This window comes from Panthera pardus, unplaced genomic scaffold, assembly GCF_024362965.1.
Source record: "Panthera pardus isolate Hobbes unplaced genomic scaffold, ASM2436296v1 HiC_scaffold_20, whole genome shotgun sequence".
NCBI classification, from domain to species: domain Eukaryota; kingdom Metazoa; phylum Chordata; class Mammalia; order Carnivora; family Felidae; genus Panthera; species Panthera pardus.
In genome coordinates this window covers 62,915,758-62,936,565 of record NW_026526766.1, presented here as the reverse complement: position 1 = coordinate 62,936,565, position 20,808 = coordinate 62,915,758, and the positions used below count along the sequence as shown (strand labels likewise).

General features: G+C 41.9%; 1 protein-coding gene across 5 annotated transcripts in view; it reads right to left on the bottom strand.

Moving 5' to 3' along the window:
* PLPPR1 (phospholipid phosphatase related 1) overlaps nt 1-20,808 on the bottom strand; it is a 319,601-nt gene that overhangs the window by 43,586 nt on the left and 255,207 nt on the right. For all 5 annotated transcript variants that reach the window (XM_019454332.2, XM_019454331.2, XM_019454329.2 and 2 more), the window contains one exon: nt 2,080-2,268. In XM_019454332.2, the coding sequence (XP_019309877.1) occupies nt 2,080-2,268 (189 nt within the window). The remainder of the gene's footprint in view (nt 1-2,079; nt 2,269-20,808) is intronic.

Genomic DNA, 20,808 nt, shown 5'->3' with positions numbered 1-20,808 from the left:
AGTTTATTCTATCTTTATTCACTATTCGGATTTTCTACATCTTTTTAGGGCATTGTTAGTAAATTACCTTTTCATAAAATATTACCAATTTTATTGAGGTGCAAGCACTTACTGGCACAGAATTGTAAATACAATTCAAATAAAAATACCATATAGACTTCTATAGGTTTATGTATTTTTCCTTATATGTATGTGTTTTAACTTTTTTTTTCTTTTTACTCCTGCCTTTCTTATATTAGACTATCTAGGGGGTTGCACATTCTACTTTTCTAAGAATTAGCTCCTGATCTTATTTATTATTCTATTGTTTTCTGATTCACTAATTTACTAATTTTTTTGACCATAATTTTTAATAATAATCTGTCTCCCTTTCTTTACTTAGTTTTTTTTTTTATGACAAAAACTGTAATTCCAAGAAGTCATTACAGGAGAGCCTAGGCAATGGTATATCCTGGGACTAGGGAGAAGAGAGGAAAATAAGTTAAGTCAACGGATCACTTAGCGTCATGTCTGAATACACAAGAACATGATATGCTTCTGAGACAGAAAGAAACCAGGATGTGATTCTAGATGAAGCTGCGGTTCCAGGGTTTCCAAGTGGAATCTCATTCCCTTTATGTAGAGGAAGTTGCTCTGTGATCCTGAAGATGATGAAGAACAGTTTCCAGCCAGGCTCTTTGCTCCCCTACGTCTAAACACTTAGTACATGCTAGGCACTGTGCCGAGTCATTTGTACGAACCATCTCATTCAAGTCTCATGACAACTCTATGAAATAGGGAGTCATATTATCCCTATGTTTCACGGTGGGGGGTGGGGTGGGGTGGCCAATAGAGTGACTCGCCCAAAGTCACATAGACAGGATGTGAATCCAGCTGTGTCAGACTGCAGAGCTTGCGTTTTTAACCACTCTGATACACCACAATTTTATTACCCCTGACCTTAATTGCAACAGCATGGTCTTATCATTTAAGGGAGGGTTTGCTGAGCCTAGGATCAATGATCAAAACGAACTTAAAGTCTATGACTCATTATACCCATATTATTTCTTCTCAAAATCCCATCTATTTCTCACCTTAAAGCAAGCAGATCACTTGCATAGAAAACAATACTTGAACTGAACGTCTGAGCGGTCAGTATATTTCTCAGCATGCCAGTCAATATTACCAAAAGAAAGGGGAAGGGAGAGAGTTGGGGGAGGCAGCTATTAGAAGAGAAAGCGGGGGGGGAATGATAACCGAGATTACATCCCAAAGAATCTGACCGTGTAGCATGTCCAGACATGCTACACAAAGTCATTTAAAACACAAAGTCATTTTAAAAATTGAAATTAAAATGTCTAAGGATTCAATCAATTTACCAGATGATACAGGTCTGTGAATTTTATACTTTTGAAATGGTTTCCCTTGAGCATAGTCTGGCCATTTTTTTTTTTGCCCCCTCATGCGAGAGAAGAATGAAATAGAAGGAGGGTAAAGTTGCAACTGAATTGAATGTGATATAATGTGAACGTGGCCAGAGCCACCAAGAATGAATGACAGCAAACTTCAGGTCAGGTGATTTCTCTCTGGAAGTTCAGTCAGAACAGCAGGAGACACAGGGCCAGGGGATTCCATTCCACTCTGGTCCGATTCTTTCCATCAGTGCCGGCATCTACATTCAAGACCTCTCCTGAATAGACCCAATTCGCTGCATATTTTTTCAAGAGCACAGTAGCTGTTCTTAACATGTTAGCCAATCATGCCTGTCAATTTATGCCATTCACACATACTTTAAAAATGTGTGTGTGTGTGTGTATATATATATATGTATACATACATACATATACATATATATATGTATAATTCAGATACCAAAAAGCAAAAGCCACCTACAAAAGACGAGACCCATGTCCATGAGATTTTTATGCAGAACTCCATTCACTGTTTTGGCTGAAACAGGACACCCCCGTTCCCCGCACCCCCCTCCTCCCCCGTTAGACTGCTGGTGAATGCCCAGGAAGGGAGGAAAGAGTAGAAAAGGCAGACAGGAAATGTTATTTAGTATCTGACAGTAAAAAAGGAAGTCGATTCTGTACTTACAATAGCAGTCGGAGTGGCAGCCAGCACACAATAGAGCACCAGAGGGGTGATGAAGCTTTCTTCCTCTGTCCCCGGGTAAGGCTTCATTAAGTCTCCGTCCTGACAGAAGAATCCTTGGATATGCACCTGAAAAGTGTCAGTGCATTCGAAGTAGTAGGCAAGCAGCACTGTCCCAGCCATGATGACAAGCTGAAAATACAGCATGGCCACACAGAGACATTAGCAGGTCTTCGGAGCCGCGTTTGCCCCTCAGAGCACACTCCCTCCATCACCCCAGCAGCTTTCCTCTGTTGGTATTGGCGAGTGTGTGCGTGCCTGGCTCAGCGTGCTCTGGGCTCAGGGAGGGTGTGCTTGCTTGTCTGCCTTGTAACATCTGTTCTAGAAACCTCCCAGAAAATAATTAACGGCTCCCATCTGAAAGGCAGACCACAGCAAGGCTTATAGAGAGACCCAGCTTCTGCTGCCACCCTCTCAGAGGAAGCACGGGAGCCAAGGTAATATTTCCATTCAGGACAGAGGGGAAAAGTCAAAGGGCAGCGGCATAAGAATTGGCAAGATGTAGATGTGAGAGCTGTTCGTGAGAAAGCTCATGAAATAGTAGAGATAAACTTGCCTTATTATAAAATGTTAGAGGCAGGTAAATCATGAATGAATAAACCAATGCACAGGAAAGCTAAAACCTGGAAAGGTTGAGGCAGGTTTTCAGAACCACACCCTTCAGTATTGGCAGGGAGGAACACAGTACAGGCGGCCTGTATCAGTCACGGCTGTTACCTTTTCCAAAAAGGTTTTACGTTTATTCCAAAATGCTTTCCCCCAGTAAGTCCAGGACTTTCCTGATAACATCTTATTATAGACACAGATCGTTCCTAAGGTTTAGACATAAAAAGGGACATAATTATCCTTTAATTCTGACTCACGAATGTCCCAGACACTCACTGAGGTTTAGATGTAGCCTTTTGTACAAAGGTATGAGAGGTTGAGTGAATATAGAAATGTCGACATTCGTTGTCGCTTTCATATTTGGAAACACCAAAGTACCAGGATAAGATGGTTATAAAGGTAGATAGAAAACAGATTTTTGAGGTTATGAGACTACAGAAAATTAAGCTGAAAGGGTTCTTGGAGATATTCCCGTCTCAAACCTTTATATTTCATAGATGAGAAGGCTGAATGGGGAACTGACCACTGCTGAATTATCCAACAAGTAAGCTAAACATGTACTTAGGTTGAGAATCAGCAAAGTAGGGAAACTAAAATGGAGAAAAAATATCTTAAAGTGTTGTTCTTTTAAAAAAGTATCAAAATAATCATTATGGAATAAAATCAGAACTTGGGAGGACATGTTTGTACATCGTTTATGGCTTAAAATTGTTTTTACTTGGAAGTACCTATGGGTCAATGAGGGAGAAGGAAAGGTTTAGGAAATCTAAAGTTCTAAAGCTGGAATCTTTTTTTTTTTAATATATGAAATTTATTGTCAAATTAGTTTCCATACAACACTCAGTGCTCATCCCAAAAGATGCCCTCTTCAATGCCCATCACCTACCCTCCCCTCCCTCCCACCCCCCATCAACCCTCAGTTTGTTCTCAGTTTTTAAGAATCTCTTATTGAGGCTGGAATCTTTAAATCTAAAGCTGGAATAGCCCTGGAATGACTAACCTAAGGTCATGATAGCTAGTTTGTGTAAGTCTGGGACTAGAAACCCACATTTTCTGATCCTCAGAGGAAAAAAAATACCTGTATTATGGCATCAAAATTTTGTTCTACAAAAAAGCCTGGAGAGTTACGGGGCGGAGAACAGGCTCGACTCTAACGGCAGTCTTACCTATTTCATATCCATTTCTTTAGCCACAACATAGCAGAGAAGCCTTACACTCTGCCCACTCTCTGAAACCAGGCACAGCCTCTACTTCCGGGAAATTATTTCTGCAGTTTCTCCTTCTTGTAGCTGAAAGCATTCAGAAACTCCTATCCATTCTGCTATAAAGGTCGTTTACCTTTTGGCCTCATCCATTGCCACCTTCCTTTACCTTCAGGTAGGTCGTAGATCATACTTTCCGTTTGTTGTCCTTCATACACGACTTCTCTCTGGTTGTATATGAATGATATTTTACCACCTGGCATTTTCTGTCCCTCTTCCCCAGAGGACCTGCTGTCACAACTTCTGACCATCTAGTAATCTCTGGACACTCCTGTGTGTTTCTCTGCACCTGAAGTTATTTCTTGGCACCACATGTAAATCACCAGTGCTCAGGCCAGCCATCTCTGCTGTTTCAGCACTTTGTTTCTTTTCTCTTTAGCCACAGAGAGATTTGGATTAGTATGTTTCCCGTAAGAGTGAGAGAGAGGTACTCCAAAGCTGCCCTTGCTAACAGGTGTTCCTGTTGGCTGCTAGTTTATGAAGTCAAGGCCATGAAGTTTCTCTTTTGTGCTTCACTGGTCAACTGAGATGACCTGATGGGAAGGAACCTAGCCAGCTGACCTGAATGTTCTGGAGCTGAGAAAACACTATGATTGCAACAGTGTTGGGACTTTACCTCCAGGGCTACCCGTGCCTCCTGCACAGGCCTGATCTGGGATTTCTTTGTCTATCCTCCATGTGGCTGGAAACATATTTCTGTCTCTTGGCTTCATCAGCCCTTGGGGAATAACTGCTTGGAGAACAGGCAGGATCTATGGGAGCTTTTGGATAAAACAAAACCCAAAAATGGCAGCTAGCCCCCTCTATTGAGGACAAGTGTCCTATTTTACTGGGTGCCTTTGTGCTACCACCTCCATTTGAAAAAGGTCAAGATGAAAGTGAAGTAAACAAAAGCAAAAACATACGTACGTAAAACGACTCATTAGAAAAATGTAGAATAGAAACTTTTAGAACATAGACTGTCCTAACTTCAAATACATCAAAATCAACAATAATGACAACAACAAAAAAGCTAAGGTCAATATGCCCAAATTTGAAATCTATAGAACAAACCTTGAATAACTGCCTGGCCAATTGAATCCTGGAAGCAACATTCAGAGAGAACTGAATTAATGCACAAATCAGTTAACTGCAGGGCATAAAGTAAAGAACAGAGAACCTGGGAGGCTCAGGGGAGTAGAGGTAGGTGGGAACTTTGGAGCCTCCTGGACAGAACGGACCTATCAGCATAAGTCTGTTTACTCTGATCCGACTCCCTGACCAGCCAGAAACCCCTGCTTGTCATTTTCAAGTAATCCCCAGACTCCCTGGAGAGTCCCCAGTTATGCCAGTTAGAGATGCACAGAAGCAAAAACAGAACAATTTGGATCTTGATTTCTAGGTTTCCTTTCTATTGAACATTCTCTCATGACCACATATTAAAAAGAAGCTTTGCATTTACTGCAGGAACAGAAATGCCGTGCTGGTTCTACTTCCGTGAACAGAGAGGTCCGCCTTGCAGCTCTGATGACGGTGCACAATTAGCCATCAGCATCCTCCCTTCTTCCTCTCTGTCCTGGGCCGTGATTCATCGCTGTCTAGGTTTGTGTCACCGGTGCCAGCTGGCACGCTCACCATCTCCGTTGCCTTCTCCAGCCCCATTTAGGGATGCATGGAGGGAGGCCATAATGTTGGTGTCACATGAGCAGATGGCGAGGCTGTGCTGGACCCAAGTGCTGGTGGAGGGCTGATGATATCGGTGTGAAAGGCGCAATTATGGCTGTGGGGGGAAGGAGTTCATGTACCAGGGGTTTTCCTCAGCTTCAGTTCCCAAGAATGACAATCCGATATTCGAAAACGCATCAAATCCTGACCCATCCGCAAGGATTCAGAAGGCAGAAGACAGCAATATCTGAAATTCTGCCTCTCAGGGTTGAGAGACCTGTGTTTCTATCCTCTGCTGATTAGAGAAAAGTGATTATCAGAAAGAATGGTAATGGGGAAGGTCACAAGGCTGGGGGCAAAGGCTGAGATGACAGTACATTTTCCTTTGGTCTGTCAAGTCTGGGGCAATTGTGGACCACTAGTTTACATGACCTGATACAGGCCGCAAGAGTGGGGGAACATGGGGTGCCTGGGTGGCTCAGTCAGTGTCTGACTTCGGCTCAGGTCATGATCTCGCGGTTCACAGGTTCAAGCCTTGCACTGGGCTCTGTGCTGACAGTGTGGAGCCTGCCTGGGATTGTCTCTCTTTGCTTTTCTCTCTGCCCCACCTCAAAATAAATAAATAAACTTAAAAAAAAAAGCAGTGGGGGATCAGGTAATGATGGTATGACTCATGAGAGTGAGTGAATGTGAGTGTGTCTGTTGTGCAGGAGCATGTAGGCAGACATGTGAGGTTGGACAATGAGAGGGCTGGTATCTGGTCTAGAGTGTTTGGGCATATCTGAAACTGGGGAAGCCTAGTCTAGGTGACCAACCATCTCAGTTTGCCCAGGATTGAGGGGTCTCAGGGTGCATGGGACCTTTCAGTACTAAAACCAAGATAGTCCTAAACTAACTGAGGTGCTAGGTCACTCCACCAGAGGCAACAAATGTTTCCCTCTCCAAAGAGGTTTTTCATTCTGGTTTTGCCAGGACCTATCAAGACTATTGCAAAATAATCAGTCAACCCACAACTGTTTGTGGGAGCCGCCCCTATGTTCAGTCCCGAACTAAGTGCTGTGAAGGTGCAGAATTCTCAGACATGCTCTCTAACATCAAGGAGTTTGTGATCCAGCTGGGGAGCGCTCACCAACACAGGAAACAGACAATGGTCTATAGATCTGTAGGAGGGGGTCAGCTAATCCCGAGGTGGGGTTTGCACATGGCTGCCTGTGCCTGGTGAGCTGGTAGGGAGGGAGTCGGCAGAGGAGTAGGTAAAGGGCTGAGGCCTGGAGAAAAGAGCGCAAGGGGATGGACAGGGCAGCATGGTGTCTGTTTAGGGGATTGGTTTTGACTAAGCCCCATGGACATATGTGCAATTCCAAAGAGAGAGGGGATAAAGGAAACTCAGCAGAAGGAACACTGCATCAGAGCTTAGATGATAAGATTCGGCAGGGTTGCAATGCAGAAGCAATGTCTTAGGACCCCAGGAAAGAGTACACTTTAAAGACTCATGTGTTTTTCATATTAAGAGAGAGCAAGCCAGGCACAGGTGTCACTAGCGGCACACAAGGGCTGGGGTGGGAAACCCGCAGGTGGCGTGAATGGAAGTGGGACCTGAGGCAGTACGCTGGAGGGGAAACGTGACAAAACCGGTCTTGAGCCCATGTGAGACCTCTTGGGCACCTCTACACGTAGGTGTGATCCTTTGAGAGGAGATGGAAGTTCCCCACAAATAACAGAGGCAAGAGCCAAGAAGGAAGGGGAGGAGATGGTGATGGGAAGGGTGATGACATATATGACGCATGTGTCCCAGGAACGGCTCTAAGAACATCACATAAATTAACTCTTCTTCTGCCCAGCCACCCCATGTGGTAGGCATGTTATTATTTCCATCTTGCAGGTGAGGAAACAGAGGCACAGAGAGATTGCGTGAATTGTATAAGGTCACACAACTCACAGGGGCGAACCCAGGATGATGACTGTAAATATGATGCATCTTTCCACACAACCTTAAGCGGCCAGGGGAAAATGAGGTCACGAGTTTAAGGTGGCATGACATCAAGGGGTAAACTACGTGCTGCACACTTGAGTCCTTTCTTCAGAGGCTTCCTAGTGTCAGTTTCCTCATCTGCAGGAAAGTTAATAATAACTAACTCATAAATATGCAATGGGACACGTTTATGTATTCTCAGTTTGTTCCCAAAAGGAGTTTCATCAACCTCCATCAAATGAAGTGTGCAAGCCTCAGTGAGAAGGTGGAACAGAAGAAAGGAAGTAGACAGGAATTTCAGAGACAGGAATTTCATCCTTGAGTATAAGTTGCCTAACAGCACAATAAGGAAATGCTGGTCTGTTACACATTTCACAGTATCTGTAAGATAAAAGCCAGCCAATGTTTAAAGGAAATAGAATCTTTCTGATGTAGTAACTGGGCTGGAATTCGTCCTGGGTTCTCGTAAAGGGTGTGTTGTGATAAACAGTGATTCAATGTTGAGGAAGATGGCGCTGTTTTTTTTTTGTTTTTTGTTTTTTTTTTTAACGTTTATCTATTTTTGAGAAAGAGAGAGAGAGGGAGGGAGAGGAGCAGGGGAGGGGCAGAGAGAGAGAGGCAGACACAGACACCAAAGCAGGCTCCAGGCTCTGAGCGGTCAGCACAGAGCCCAACGTGGGGCTCAAACCCACGAACTGTGAGATCCTGACCTGAGCTGAAGTCCAACGCTTAATTGACTGAGCCACCCAGGCGCCCCAGTGCTGTTTGTTTTTAATATGGGACCCCACATCAAGTCTTAGCATAGGCTGATGACGTAGCATCGAAGCAAAATGCACAAAAACAATATTGTGGGGTAGAATGGAGGTGGTGGGTATTATGACTCAGTCTAGGTAGAACTTGAGAGACACAGCACAATGAAAGGCTAAGAGCGTGGGCCAGGTTTCCTGGGTTGGAAACTCACTCTGCTGCTTACTAAGCATGGGACTTAAGGGGCGCCTGGGTGGCTCAGTCGGTTAAGCGTCCAACTTCGGCTCAGGTCATGATCTCACGGCTCGTGAGTTCGAGCCCCGCGTCGGGCTCTGTGCTGACAGCTCAGAGCCTGGAGCCTGTTTCAGATTCTGTGTCTCCCTCTCTCTCTCTGACCCTCCCCCGTTCATCCTCTGTCTCTCTCTGTCTCAAAAGTAAATAAACGTTAAAAAAAAATTAAAAAAAAAAACAAAAAACAAAACTAAGCATGGGACTTAAATTCTTGTGCTTCAGTTTCTCCATTTGTAAAATGGGGCTAATAATACTTTAGCATGAGAACTATACAGTAAGTATTCAGGGAAGTGTCTGACTTAGCAGAAGGCACAGACTATATTCTTCAAGCACTCCTTCCTAGGTATTGCTTCTCTCAGGTTTAAAAAATTTTTTTTTCTAGTTTATTTTTTGAGAGAGAGAGAAAGAGATGGGGTGAGCAAGGGAGGGGCAGAGAAAGAGGGAGAGAGAGAGAATCCCAAGCAGGCTCCACAGTGTCAATGCAGAGCCTGATGCAGAGCTCAAACTCATGAAACAAAGATCATGACTTGAGCCCAAATCAAGAGTTGGAGGCTTCACCAACTGAGCCACCCAGGTGCCCCTCTCTTAGGTTTTGAAAAACTATTGGGTAGCAGTGAATTGGATACTATTTTCTAGTAAGTAACCTCCTAGTGAAGTACAGAGCTGTGTCTTTTTGTTTTTGTTTTTACTGATTTAATTGTTTAAATTGTTTACTAATTTAATTTAATTGTTAAGTAATATTTAAATGTTATTATTAGATTAGCAGAAGAAGTCTTTAATCAGGCTCATCTCTGTAGGACAAATCTCTTAACTTCTCCACGTCCCAGTTCTTGTCGGAAAAAATATTGAGTTACTTTTCAAGGCTATAATGAGAACTGAGGATATTATACATAAATATCAACAACAGTACTTTGGCACATAGTAGATGCTTAATAAGTGGTATTCCTAGTTGTTATCTTCATTTAGTATTACTGAATCTTAATATGTCCCCTTATTATGGTGGTTTTCCAGACTACAGGTCTCAAACCATTAATGGACTATGAAATAAATGTACACAATTTTGGAGTTCAATTAGAATTCTTTTAGTGAAAAAGAACAGAATTCAGAAAACTGTGAATATAGTTCAGAACTCAGAGTTCTGAACTCTGAGTTCAAAACTCAGAATATATCAGAGTTTCACACACAGTAAGAGCAAATGTTTTTATGTGAAACTAGTGTATAACATATAGGCAGAGGAAGTATGTATAATACAGTGTGAAATGTGTTTCTTACTATGGATTGTAGTAAAAAAATCCTTCAATAAAACATGATTTTATTAGATACTTGTCTGATAGTGTACAAGTTCCTTTCATTATAGTGATTAAGACACATAGGTTCAAACCCCAAATCCACTAATTACTACTGTAGGACTTTGAACCAATTATATAACTCGTCTATGCCTTAGTTTCCTCACATGAGAAATGAGTTCTCATTGGAATGGTATAAGAACTATATGACTTAGTATAGCAAAACCACTTAGCAGGTACTCCATAACTATTAGCTGCTATTTTATTAAGACACCAGTAGAATATAATTTTTTTTCTGTGTGAGCAAATAATACCACATGCACTCAAGTATGTAAGAGAATATAGTCATTCCATTAGCCAGGACTGAATAACCAGCTAGTTTTTCCATCTACAAAATGATGCTTCTTGATGAGCATCATAGTTCCACAATAATGAATTTTCAAGAATCATGTAACTGTTCTTAATTTTGCTATTTACAAACAATCTTATCTCTCAAGATATGAAGACATAAAAATAAAATATTAAACTGTCAATTAATTCTCCTTTGTCAGTATATCTGATCCTTATTTGCCCTTTATAGTTTTATATTTTCCGAAAGAATTTTTTAAAAATTTATTTTATTGTGGTAAGAATAAAAGATGAGATTTACACCCCCCCCCAACAAATATTTAAGTGTGCTCTGTGGTGTTAGTGACCATAGGTGCAAGGTGCAGCAGACATCTCGAGCTTACTCATCTTACTTAACTGAAACTTTATTCCTTTTGATTAGAAATTCTCTATTCCCCCTCACATCTGTGTCTTTTAATTAACAGGCAATTAAGCTGTGCTTAAGAATGACATCCTCTTGGGGCGCCTGGGTGGCGCAGTCGGCTAAGCGTCCGACTTCAGCCAGGTCATGATCTCGCGGTCCATGAGTTCAAGCCCCGCATCAGGCTCTGGGCTGATGGCTCGGAGCCTGGAGCCTGTTTCTGATTCTGTGTCTCCCTCTCTCTCTGCCCCTCCCCCGTTCATGCTCTGTCTCTCTCTGTCCCAAAAAAAAAAAAAAAAAAAAAAAAAAAAAAAAGAATGACATCCTCTTGTGAAACCTGGACAGTCACAATGGACCAGTGTGTGTATGAGAATCCATAGCCTTCATTTAAAAAAAATTTTTTTAACGTTTATTTATTTCTGAGACAGAGAGAGAGACACAGCATGAGCAGGGGAGGGGCAGAGAGAGAGGGAGACACAGAATCTGAAATAGGCTCCAGGCTCTGAGCTGTCTGCACAGAGCCCGACACGGGGCTCGAACTCACAGACCGCAAGATCATGACCTGAGCTGAAGTCAGACGCTTAACCGAGCCACCCAGGTGCCCCAGATCCCCTCTTCTTTAAAGAGAACAGGTACATCCACAGGCGAGGACATGTGGATGAAATGGGACTGTTTAGTCAATCAACTAATATTTATCGAGTGCCTACAACATGCAGACACTGAGGGTATTCACCTGCTAACAAAACTGAATAGCAAATAACAAGTCTGTTAACAAAGCAGACATGATCTTTAAACATGTGGGGTTTTCTGTGGGGGAGACAGATATCATAAAAGCAATCCCAAATAAATGATAATGAGGGCTCATTTGAGTAAACACATGACAAGCTATATAACTTGAAATGCATTATCTTACATGATATTCATGCTTCCCTGTGAGATAATGAGTTTCTCTCATTTAAAGAAGAGAAACTTTATCCAAGCTCACAGACCTAGTGAATGGCAGAGCCAGGGTTTGAACCCCTGGTGCCATTTAACCACTCTTTCACACTTCAAACCTGCAGTTAGCATAATGAAATAAGGTTTGTAAAATTCTCAGCATAATGCCTAGCACGTGGTAAGTGCTCAGTTCTTTCTCTTGTTCTTTGGATGCTATTTGGTTGTTCTTTTCTTTCCTTTTTTCTTTTGTGAAAGTTTTTTTTTGTGAAAATTTTTATTTAAATTCCAGTTAGTTAATAGTGTAATATTAGTTTCAGGTGTATAGTATAGTGATTCACTTCGTACAATAGGCTTGTTTTTTTCAATGCTTTTTTGCATGGCTTTGGGGTAAGAGTAGGGATTGATTGAGGGCCCCCCCACACAACCACACCCTACTTTCTTAGTATTTAAAATCACTACTTTCTCTTGCCTCTGACCATTCTTTCCCTGACTCCTTTAAATTTCCCTTTTCTTGTGCCTGGTTTGTAAATGGCAGTGCTCTCCTAGGATCTATCCTTGCCCCTCTTTTCATTTCCTTTCCATGTTCTCTTCTTGGGAGATCTCATCTCTTTCTATGGATTCTACTCTTTTTTTCAAAAAAATTATTTATTTATTTTCGAGATAGAGATAGAGAGCATGAGCAGGGAGGAACAGAGAGAGAGGGAGACACACAATCCGAAGCAGGCTCCAGGCTCTGAGCTGTCAGCACAGAGCCCGATGCGGGACTCAAACCCACAAACCACCAAGATCATGACCTGAGCTGAAGTCAGACACTTAACTGACTGAGCCACCCAGGCTCCCCTCTATGGATTCTACTCTTATACAGATTCCATTGACTCTTCTATCACCACTGTCGGCCGTGCACGCTCCACTGACCACCAACCTCGTGCTCCACTGATAGTCCAAATACCACAAGCCTGAAATGCAATTCGGCATTTCTCCTCCCCTCAACCTGTCACTTCTTCTTGGAGTTCCCAGTCCTGGTGAATCCAACCAACCTCTTCTCAGTCACCCATGTTCGAATCTTCAATGTCATCTCAGACACGTCCTTCTTCCTCCAGATTTCTCACTCCGCCCCATGCCATACTTGGTCAGGTGCCAGGTCTGTCTTACCTCAGTGCCCTTCCTATTTATCTCATTTTTGTTCTGCCAGCCGCCATGTTATTATATAGGCCCGCATATTCTACCATCTACACTTTTGAAATCTTGTTGCCTTTGAGATCTCAACCCCTTCATGCCGTCCCCCCCGCTGCTGCGAAAGAGTTATGGTCCTAAGACACAGGTGTGATTATGTCTTTTACTCCTCCCAAATCTTCAGTGACAGCTGTTTCAGGTAAACTAAGCAATATTTTCTCTACTGAACACATTGGGCTCTGTCCTACCTGTGTCTTGATAATGGAGAGAAGAAGCCTGTCATCTGAACAGAGAATAAGCCAGTAAACCTCATCAGGTATCACTCCTCAGTTAGCAGACAGTATACAGGTCTACCTCTGAGTCTGGGCTGCTACACTTTCCTACTGGGCTACTTCTTAAAGAACAAATGCAAATACCACATTCTTGTCTTTCTTTTCCATTTCTTTTTTTAAAGTTTATTTATTTATTTTGAGAAAGAGATAAGGAGAGCGAGTGGGGGAGAAAGAGAGGGAGAGAGAGAATCCTAAGCGGGCTCCACACTGTCAGCACGTAGCCCGATGTGGGGCTCAAAGCCATGAACCGTGAGATCATGACCTGAGCTGAAACCAAGAGTCATACGCTTAACCAACTGAGCCACCCAGGTGCCCGCCCCCCTTTTTTCCATTTCTATCCTCCAGCAGCATGTTGATTATTTATTGTTGAATAATATGAAGAAATGTAAAGTGTATGATAATATTTCAAGTAGATTTACAGCTGCACTAAGAAAAGGATAATTATTGAATCTAAGTTAAGCTAAACTGGGCCACAGAATTTTCTCTTTGATCTTCTACCATTAGGGATTAAAAAAATTTTTTTTAATGTTTATTTATTTTTGAGAGAGAGAGAAGGAGAGACAGAGTGTGAACGGGGGAGGGGCAGAGAGAGAGGGAGACACAGAATCTGAAGCAGGCTCCAGGCTCTGAGTTCTGAGCTGTTAGCCCAGAGCCTGACACGGGGCTTGAACTCATGAACTGTGAGATCATGACCTGAACTGAAGTGGGACACTTAACTGACTGAGGGACCCAGGCACCTACCATTAGGGATTTTTAAAAGTTCAATGATGTGGATGAATACATATAAAGCATATTATAGCTACACAAAACTGGCAAGCACAGCTAATATCAGAGAAAGCAGGATAAAAATTCAAAATGATTTTGACAATTGAGAACATTCCTTAGTGTTAAATGTAAAGGCCTCCAGCAAGGCCTTTCTATTCAGTGACTTCAGGGGCTAGTAGAGCAGAAGGCCTAGGATTCTGGCCTGAGAAGTTCATGAGGCTTGCCCTGTATTGGCCCTGCTCTTCCCAGCACTGCCTCAGGCCTCTGAGGTGGGGAAGGTCAAAGCTCCACTGATGTTAAATGTGTGGGAAAGTGACAGTGATGAGTGATGAGTCAAGAGAAGCCTCTGAGAAGACAGTCCTGGATGACTCTGATGTGCATTTTATTATTACCTACTTATTAGAAGTAGTAAGAGAGGTGGATGGAAAGAATGCATAATTGATCCCTATTGTTTAAAACTCTGCAGTCCTTCTACTTCCTTTGTTAAAATCAACTAAGTTGATTTGGGTGCTAATTTCAGGTTTCTCAGCAGAAGCATTATAAGTCAACAGGCAGCTACAGAATACCAACTACATGCCAAAACCCCTCCACCAGTTGGTAGGAATGTAGAGGGGAAGGGGCTCTTCATTTTTCCAGGATATGAGCAATTGGCCAAATGATAGGTGTTTAACACCGATTAGTTGTTATAAGTGGATGACGGATGGATGGAAGGAAGGACAGAAGGGTAAATGTGTGGAAGGATGGCAGGGTGGGTGGATGGATGCTATGATGATATCAAGAAGAGAATATTAACCGTGAGGCACATGTGGTGAGAGAGTGAAGGATTGTGTCAGCAGTGACATCTGAGCTGGTTACCTGACATAATACAAGTTTATGGCCTTTGCAGCTTAAAGACCAAGATGCAGTACTAAATGCACCATTTGCTACCTGTGTGGCTTCAGGTTATATACAAAATCTCTTTGAATCTCTGTTTCCTCATACGTTAAATGGATGTGATAATATATATAAGACATTTAATTGTGAAAAGTGATCTATGTAAAAAGTACTGTTTTTAGCTCATGGCTTATGGTACTTGCTGATAAAGAGGAGTTCTTTGCCTTCCTCAGCCTCCCCATAACGTAATAAATAGCAGAACCTTTCTGGAAAACCTAACATAAAAAGAGTTACATGAAATCAACTGACCAATCGGAAGCTCAACAGAATTTAGGCTGTGACCCAGGATATTGATATGCAGGGGGCCCATTGCCCTGTAGAAGCAGGGTAGGCAAACAAACTCCTGGTCTGCTTAGTTCTCAAAGGTGACACGGAGGATTGGAGAAAGGGGACAGAAACTGTGCTCAACCTCTGCTCAGTTGAGTGCCAATGGGAGGTGGCGCTGGAAGCCATTTCTAAGGGCAGTTAAATGTGTCCTTGGTCAGGATGTTCCTCATTTATTCATTCATTCATTCATTCAAGACAGAGTGAGAGTAGGGGAGAAGGACAGAGGAAGAGAGCGAGAGAATCTCAAGCAGGCTCCACCCTCAGCACAGAGCCCTATGTTGGGCTTGATCCCACAACCCTGGGATCATGATCTGAGCTGAAATCAAGAGTCAGATCTCAACCGACTGAGCCACCCGGACACCCCAGGATGTTCCACATTTAGCCATCATATTCTAATGATACAAAGGAGGATTGAAAAGGAAGGGGGCCATAATTCGGAGATGAAGACCCAACTTTTGGTCTTTGTTCTGTCACTGATTGACTCTGTAATCCTGGGATGCATGATTCTAGCTTTTCTGATCCTCAGACCTGCATTAGGAAAAATACCCTTAATGGGAATGAGATAACATGAGAAATGGGGTTAAATGAGAAGACTTGGAAAAACTCTTTGCAGATGGTAAAGTACTATCCAATATTTAAATCACCTTATAATATCATACACGTTATATAAATATGTATAATAAGCGAATAAACTAACAAAAATAAATCAGGCCAGTATAAGAGATAAACATCCAAAACTAGGCTTAGGAGATACAAATGCTCGTATTACTGAGCTTTCCTTTCATTTATGAACATATTTAGGCCCACAGCCCAATTGTGCTTTATGCCAAAGGATGGTGGCTTTAAGCCTGAGAGAGGTAGAACCAAGATCAATCCTCACTCTTTTTCCTCTTCATTTTATTTGAGTGGGCAGAATTCTGAGCTGGTCCCCAAGACTTCTGCCCCCGAGTGTTCATGCACAGTATGATCCTTCTCTTTGGTGTGAGCAAGACCTATGAATATAATGGAATGCCTCTTCTTTGATTATGTTATATTATGTGGTGAAGGTATAGGAATTATAATGATGTAATTAAGGTCCTTAATGAGTTAACTTTAAGTTAATGGAAAAGGATATTGTGCTGGGCAGAGGTGACCTATTAATCACTTGATACCTTTAAACGAAGTTAAGAGATCTGAAGCAGTAGAGACACTCTCTGTTGGCCTTGGAGAAGCAAATTGCCATATTTGTGGAGAGGGCCACATGGCCAGGAATGGGTGGGCTGACTCTAGGGCTGAGGCTCTCAGTCTTACAGGAACTGAACTCTGCCAACAGCTTGTGAGCTTGGCAGAAGACCCTAGGACTCAAATGACATCACAGTCCTGGCTGACCCCTTGACTTCCACCTAATACTGAGCAGAAGACCCAACTAACTCACAGACTCCTGACCCACAGAAAGTGTGAGATAACAAGTTTGTGTGGTTTTAAGCGGCTATGTTTGTGGCAGCTTGTTATGTAGCATATAAAACTAAAATAAGGGGAGAAGTTCTCCATGAATCAATGTGAACAGGTTGGCCCCATAGGGGCTGCTCTAGCAGAGCAGCATAACTGCATATTTTATGCTTTTGCTGACTCTCTTTCATAAGCTCCAGAACCTAGAGTTGGCTTTCTTCTGCTAAGGCAGAAGTTCCTGAGCTTCTCAACATCAAGATCCTCTAATTATTTTCCTCCTATAGTCCCTAAAATTGAAGCATCCCATTTAATTAACAAATTATATGTATTTACTTTGGAATAGTTAAGTTCTTTCTTTTTTTTTTTGAAATTTTTATTTAGTTTTGAGAAATAAAACAGCAAGCACACATGTGCATGTGCGAGCTGGGGAGGGGAAGACAGAGAAGGGAACAGAGGATCTGAAGCAGGCTCTGTGCTAACAACAGAGAGCCCAATACAGGGCTCAAACTCACAAATCATGAGATCATGACCTGAGCCAAAGTCAGATGCTTAACTGACTGAGCCACCAAGGTGCCCCAGTTAATTTTATTTCTAATTTTAATTAAATAATTGCTCTTGAATTAAATATAAATACAGAAGATTCTGACTGGCATGAGATGAACAAAGTAACCAAACTAACTTGTGATTTTTATCCCAGATCAAAGAAAACAGGTATTTTGGTTATTCCTTTCAGGCTTAACAAGGATAAATGTATATTTTACTTCTATTCAAGCTTTCTGAAAGAAAGAAAATAGCTCACTGACCCTAGGAGTTGACATCATTTGAGATGTTCACCCAGACCATGATTGCCCCTCTTTGGGAATTACACATTTACACCCACACTCACGCTTCTACTGCAAGACTAATCCACTGGCTGGAGATGACTTGATTAAGGGGAGACACCTGGCCCAAACGCAGGCCCACGAGCTTCTTTCCAAGAATTTGAAGAGTCACAGACTCTGTGTGTCTTTACTGGCCACTTGAACTCAGGACATAAAGATCTAGGAGCTATAGACAAATAGGTCCTAGATGTGGCCATCTGAACCAAGGAAAACCGTGAAAGTTAATGGACAGATATATACAGAGAAGAATGAAGTGAAAAGTCAAGGGACCGTAAGACCTGGAGAGAAGGAGTAATTCTGGTTTTGATGGTTTTTCAGTTCCTTGTTTTAGTTTATGCTGAGGCCAGTCTATGCCTTCTGAGCTTCACAGAGGCCATTTTTATCCTTCTTAAAAAATCCCCTTTGGAATTAAAAGCAAAAATGAACTACTGGGACCTTATGAAGAGAAAAAGCTTCTGCACAGCAAAGGAAACAACCAACAAAACTAAAAGGCAACCAACGGAATGGGAAAAGATATTTGCAAATGACATATCGGACAAAGGGCTAGTATCCAAAACCTATGAAGAGCTCACCAAACTCCACACCCAAAAAACAAATAACCCAGTGAAGAAATGGGCAGAAAACATGAATAGACACTTCTCTAAAGAAGACATCCGGATGGCCAACAGGCACATGAAAAGATGCTCAACGTCGCTCCTTATCAGGGAAATACAAATCAAAACCACACTCAGATATCACCCCACGCCAGTCAGAGTGGCCAAAATGAACAAATCAGGAGACTATAGATGCTGGAGAGGATGTGGAGAAACGGGAACCCTCTTGCACTGTTGGTGGGAATGCAAATTGGTGCAGCCACTCTGGAAAGCAGTGTGGAGGTTCCTCAAAAAATTAAAAATAGACCTACCCTATGACCCAGCAATAGCACTGCTAGGAATTTACCCAAGGGATACAGGAGTACTGATGCATAGGGGCACTTGTACCCCAATGTTTATAGCAGCACTCTCAACAATAGCCAAATTATGGAAAGAACCTAAATGGCCATCAACTGATGAATGGATAAAGAAATTGTGGTTTATATACACAATGGAGTACTACGTGGCAATGAGAAAGAATGAAATATGGCCCTTTGTAGCAACGTGGATGGAACTGGAGAGTGTTATGCTAAGTGAAATAAGCCATACAGAGAAAGACAGATACCATATGGTTTCGCTCTTATGTGGATCCTGAGAAACTTAACAGAATCCCATGGGGGAGGGGAAGGGAAAAAAAAAAAAAAAAGAGGTTAGAGTGGAAGAGAGCCAAAGCATAAGAGACTCTTAAAAACTGAGAACAAACTGAGGGTTGATGGGGGTGGGAGGGAGGGGAGGGTGGGTGATGGGTATTGAGGAGGGCACTTTTGGGATGAGCACTGGGTGTTGTATGGAAACCAATTTGACAATAAACTTCATATATTGAAAAAAAAATCCCCTTTGTGGCTTCACATAGAGCGATTGGTTTTCTGTTATATGAATTCAAACAGCCATGGCCAAAACCACCTACCCTGTTCTGAAAGGAATGGAGCCCCTGCTCTAAACCACAAATACTTTTGGATTCAGCTATCTCAATTCCTGACTTCGTCATAAGAATGAGCATCATTGCATAAGCTATAAGAACAAGAAGTGGGCTATTTGAATGCCAGTCTTTAGACACTGCAACCAAAAGCGTTACTTTCCTCTTGGGGGGAAGGGGAAAAGGGTACAGATGTGAGAAGAGCCTTTGATGTGCCATCCATTTCAGTCAAAAACACAGAAGAAAATCTTTGGAAATATGACTGTCCAAGCATCCAGAAGAGTTAGCCCTACTCAGAGGAATGAAGATTTATGTCATTTCTGACAGTGGAGATGTATACAGCAGACTTGTTAAGTGAATAAATATGTCCAAAGGAGTTTGAGTGGAAGTAGGGGAAGAAAATCTTATTAATCTGTGAAGATGAGACCTTCTCAATTTTTAAAGAGCCAATTGAAGAAACTACATTTACACTATAATTTCAAAAGGAAATGTAATTTTCTTGCCATCTTTAACATTTCTCTCATTAATAATCGAAACAGGTTTTCAGGAAAAGAGATATGGGCTTAATCAGCAGGCAGAGGCTCTGTATGAGCAAGACTGGGTCTCACAAGGGTACGCATGCACCCAGTATTTGAATCACCATCTCTGCAGCCTTTGCTTTCTCACTGGGCACTGACTTGGCCTGGGGGAGACTGGGTTGACTTTCTGCCTAGAGAATGGCTTTCTAATTTGTCCTAACAAATCACTTTGAGTCTTGTGCTTCGTCTGAAGAAAAAAAAGAACTTTGTTCTTACTTCCTTCGGCCCAACCATACCATAATAACATCCACGTTAAAATCTGACCGTATAATGTTCCAAATAAAGGTAACTTATTTAGGGACTTCAATAATTGAATTCATTTAATCTAAGGAAAATAGGGTAGAATAGGGTTTTAGCCCAACAAAAGAAATTTGCCTCATCATTATGGATTCTTCTAGAGTAGGATTAAATCCTATGGGGTTTCATGGTACACTTGATCCTGTACTTTTCTTTATTTGGGGGTGGGGACATGTAATATGTTTTTCATCATTAGGTCTACTTTGGTATAGGATACTAGGTGTAGATGTCATTATGAAGAACCTAGAAGTGGATGGACATTCCACACCAAAGTTCATGAAATTGCTCTAGAAGTTCTCCCTGACCACCTTTGCAGTGTGATGTGATGGCTCCCTGTGTAGACCTAACAGTTATGACACTGCATGGTCATCCTCAATTTTCCTGTGTCTTCCACCACCAAGCTATGAGGCCCTAAAGGAAAGGGTTTTTCAAATTTGTAACCAAGCTTAGTACAGGTACATAACAAGTATTTAAAAGATATCAGTTGAATGAATGGACGAAATTCTACAATTGGTTTTACTCATAGCAACTTAGCCATCTATTCAAGGAACATATCACCTGAAATTGTTTGGGATGGCTTATCAGTATATTGGTTAAAACTAAAGTTTTTGATATAAAACAGCATGCTTTGCACAGCGATCTCTGGTATGGAAGATGTTAATAAGAGCTTTAGAAAGAGAGAGAAGGAGGGGGATCTGTGGTCATATAAAGTTGTAATTATTTTGCTCTAAAAAAATATAACATATTTTGATGGACCTATTGTTTCCATCATTTTAAGAGGATAGCAGAGATACAATAAGTTGCTATTTAAATATTGAAATCATGCTGTAATCTGTAACCTCTTAAATAAAATCACATGGCTTCTTTTTAAATAAAAGAAATTGAGAGTTCCTGTTTATTAAATTACGGATCTACTTG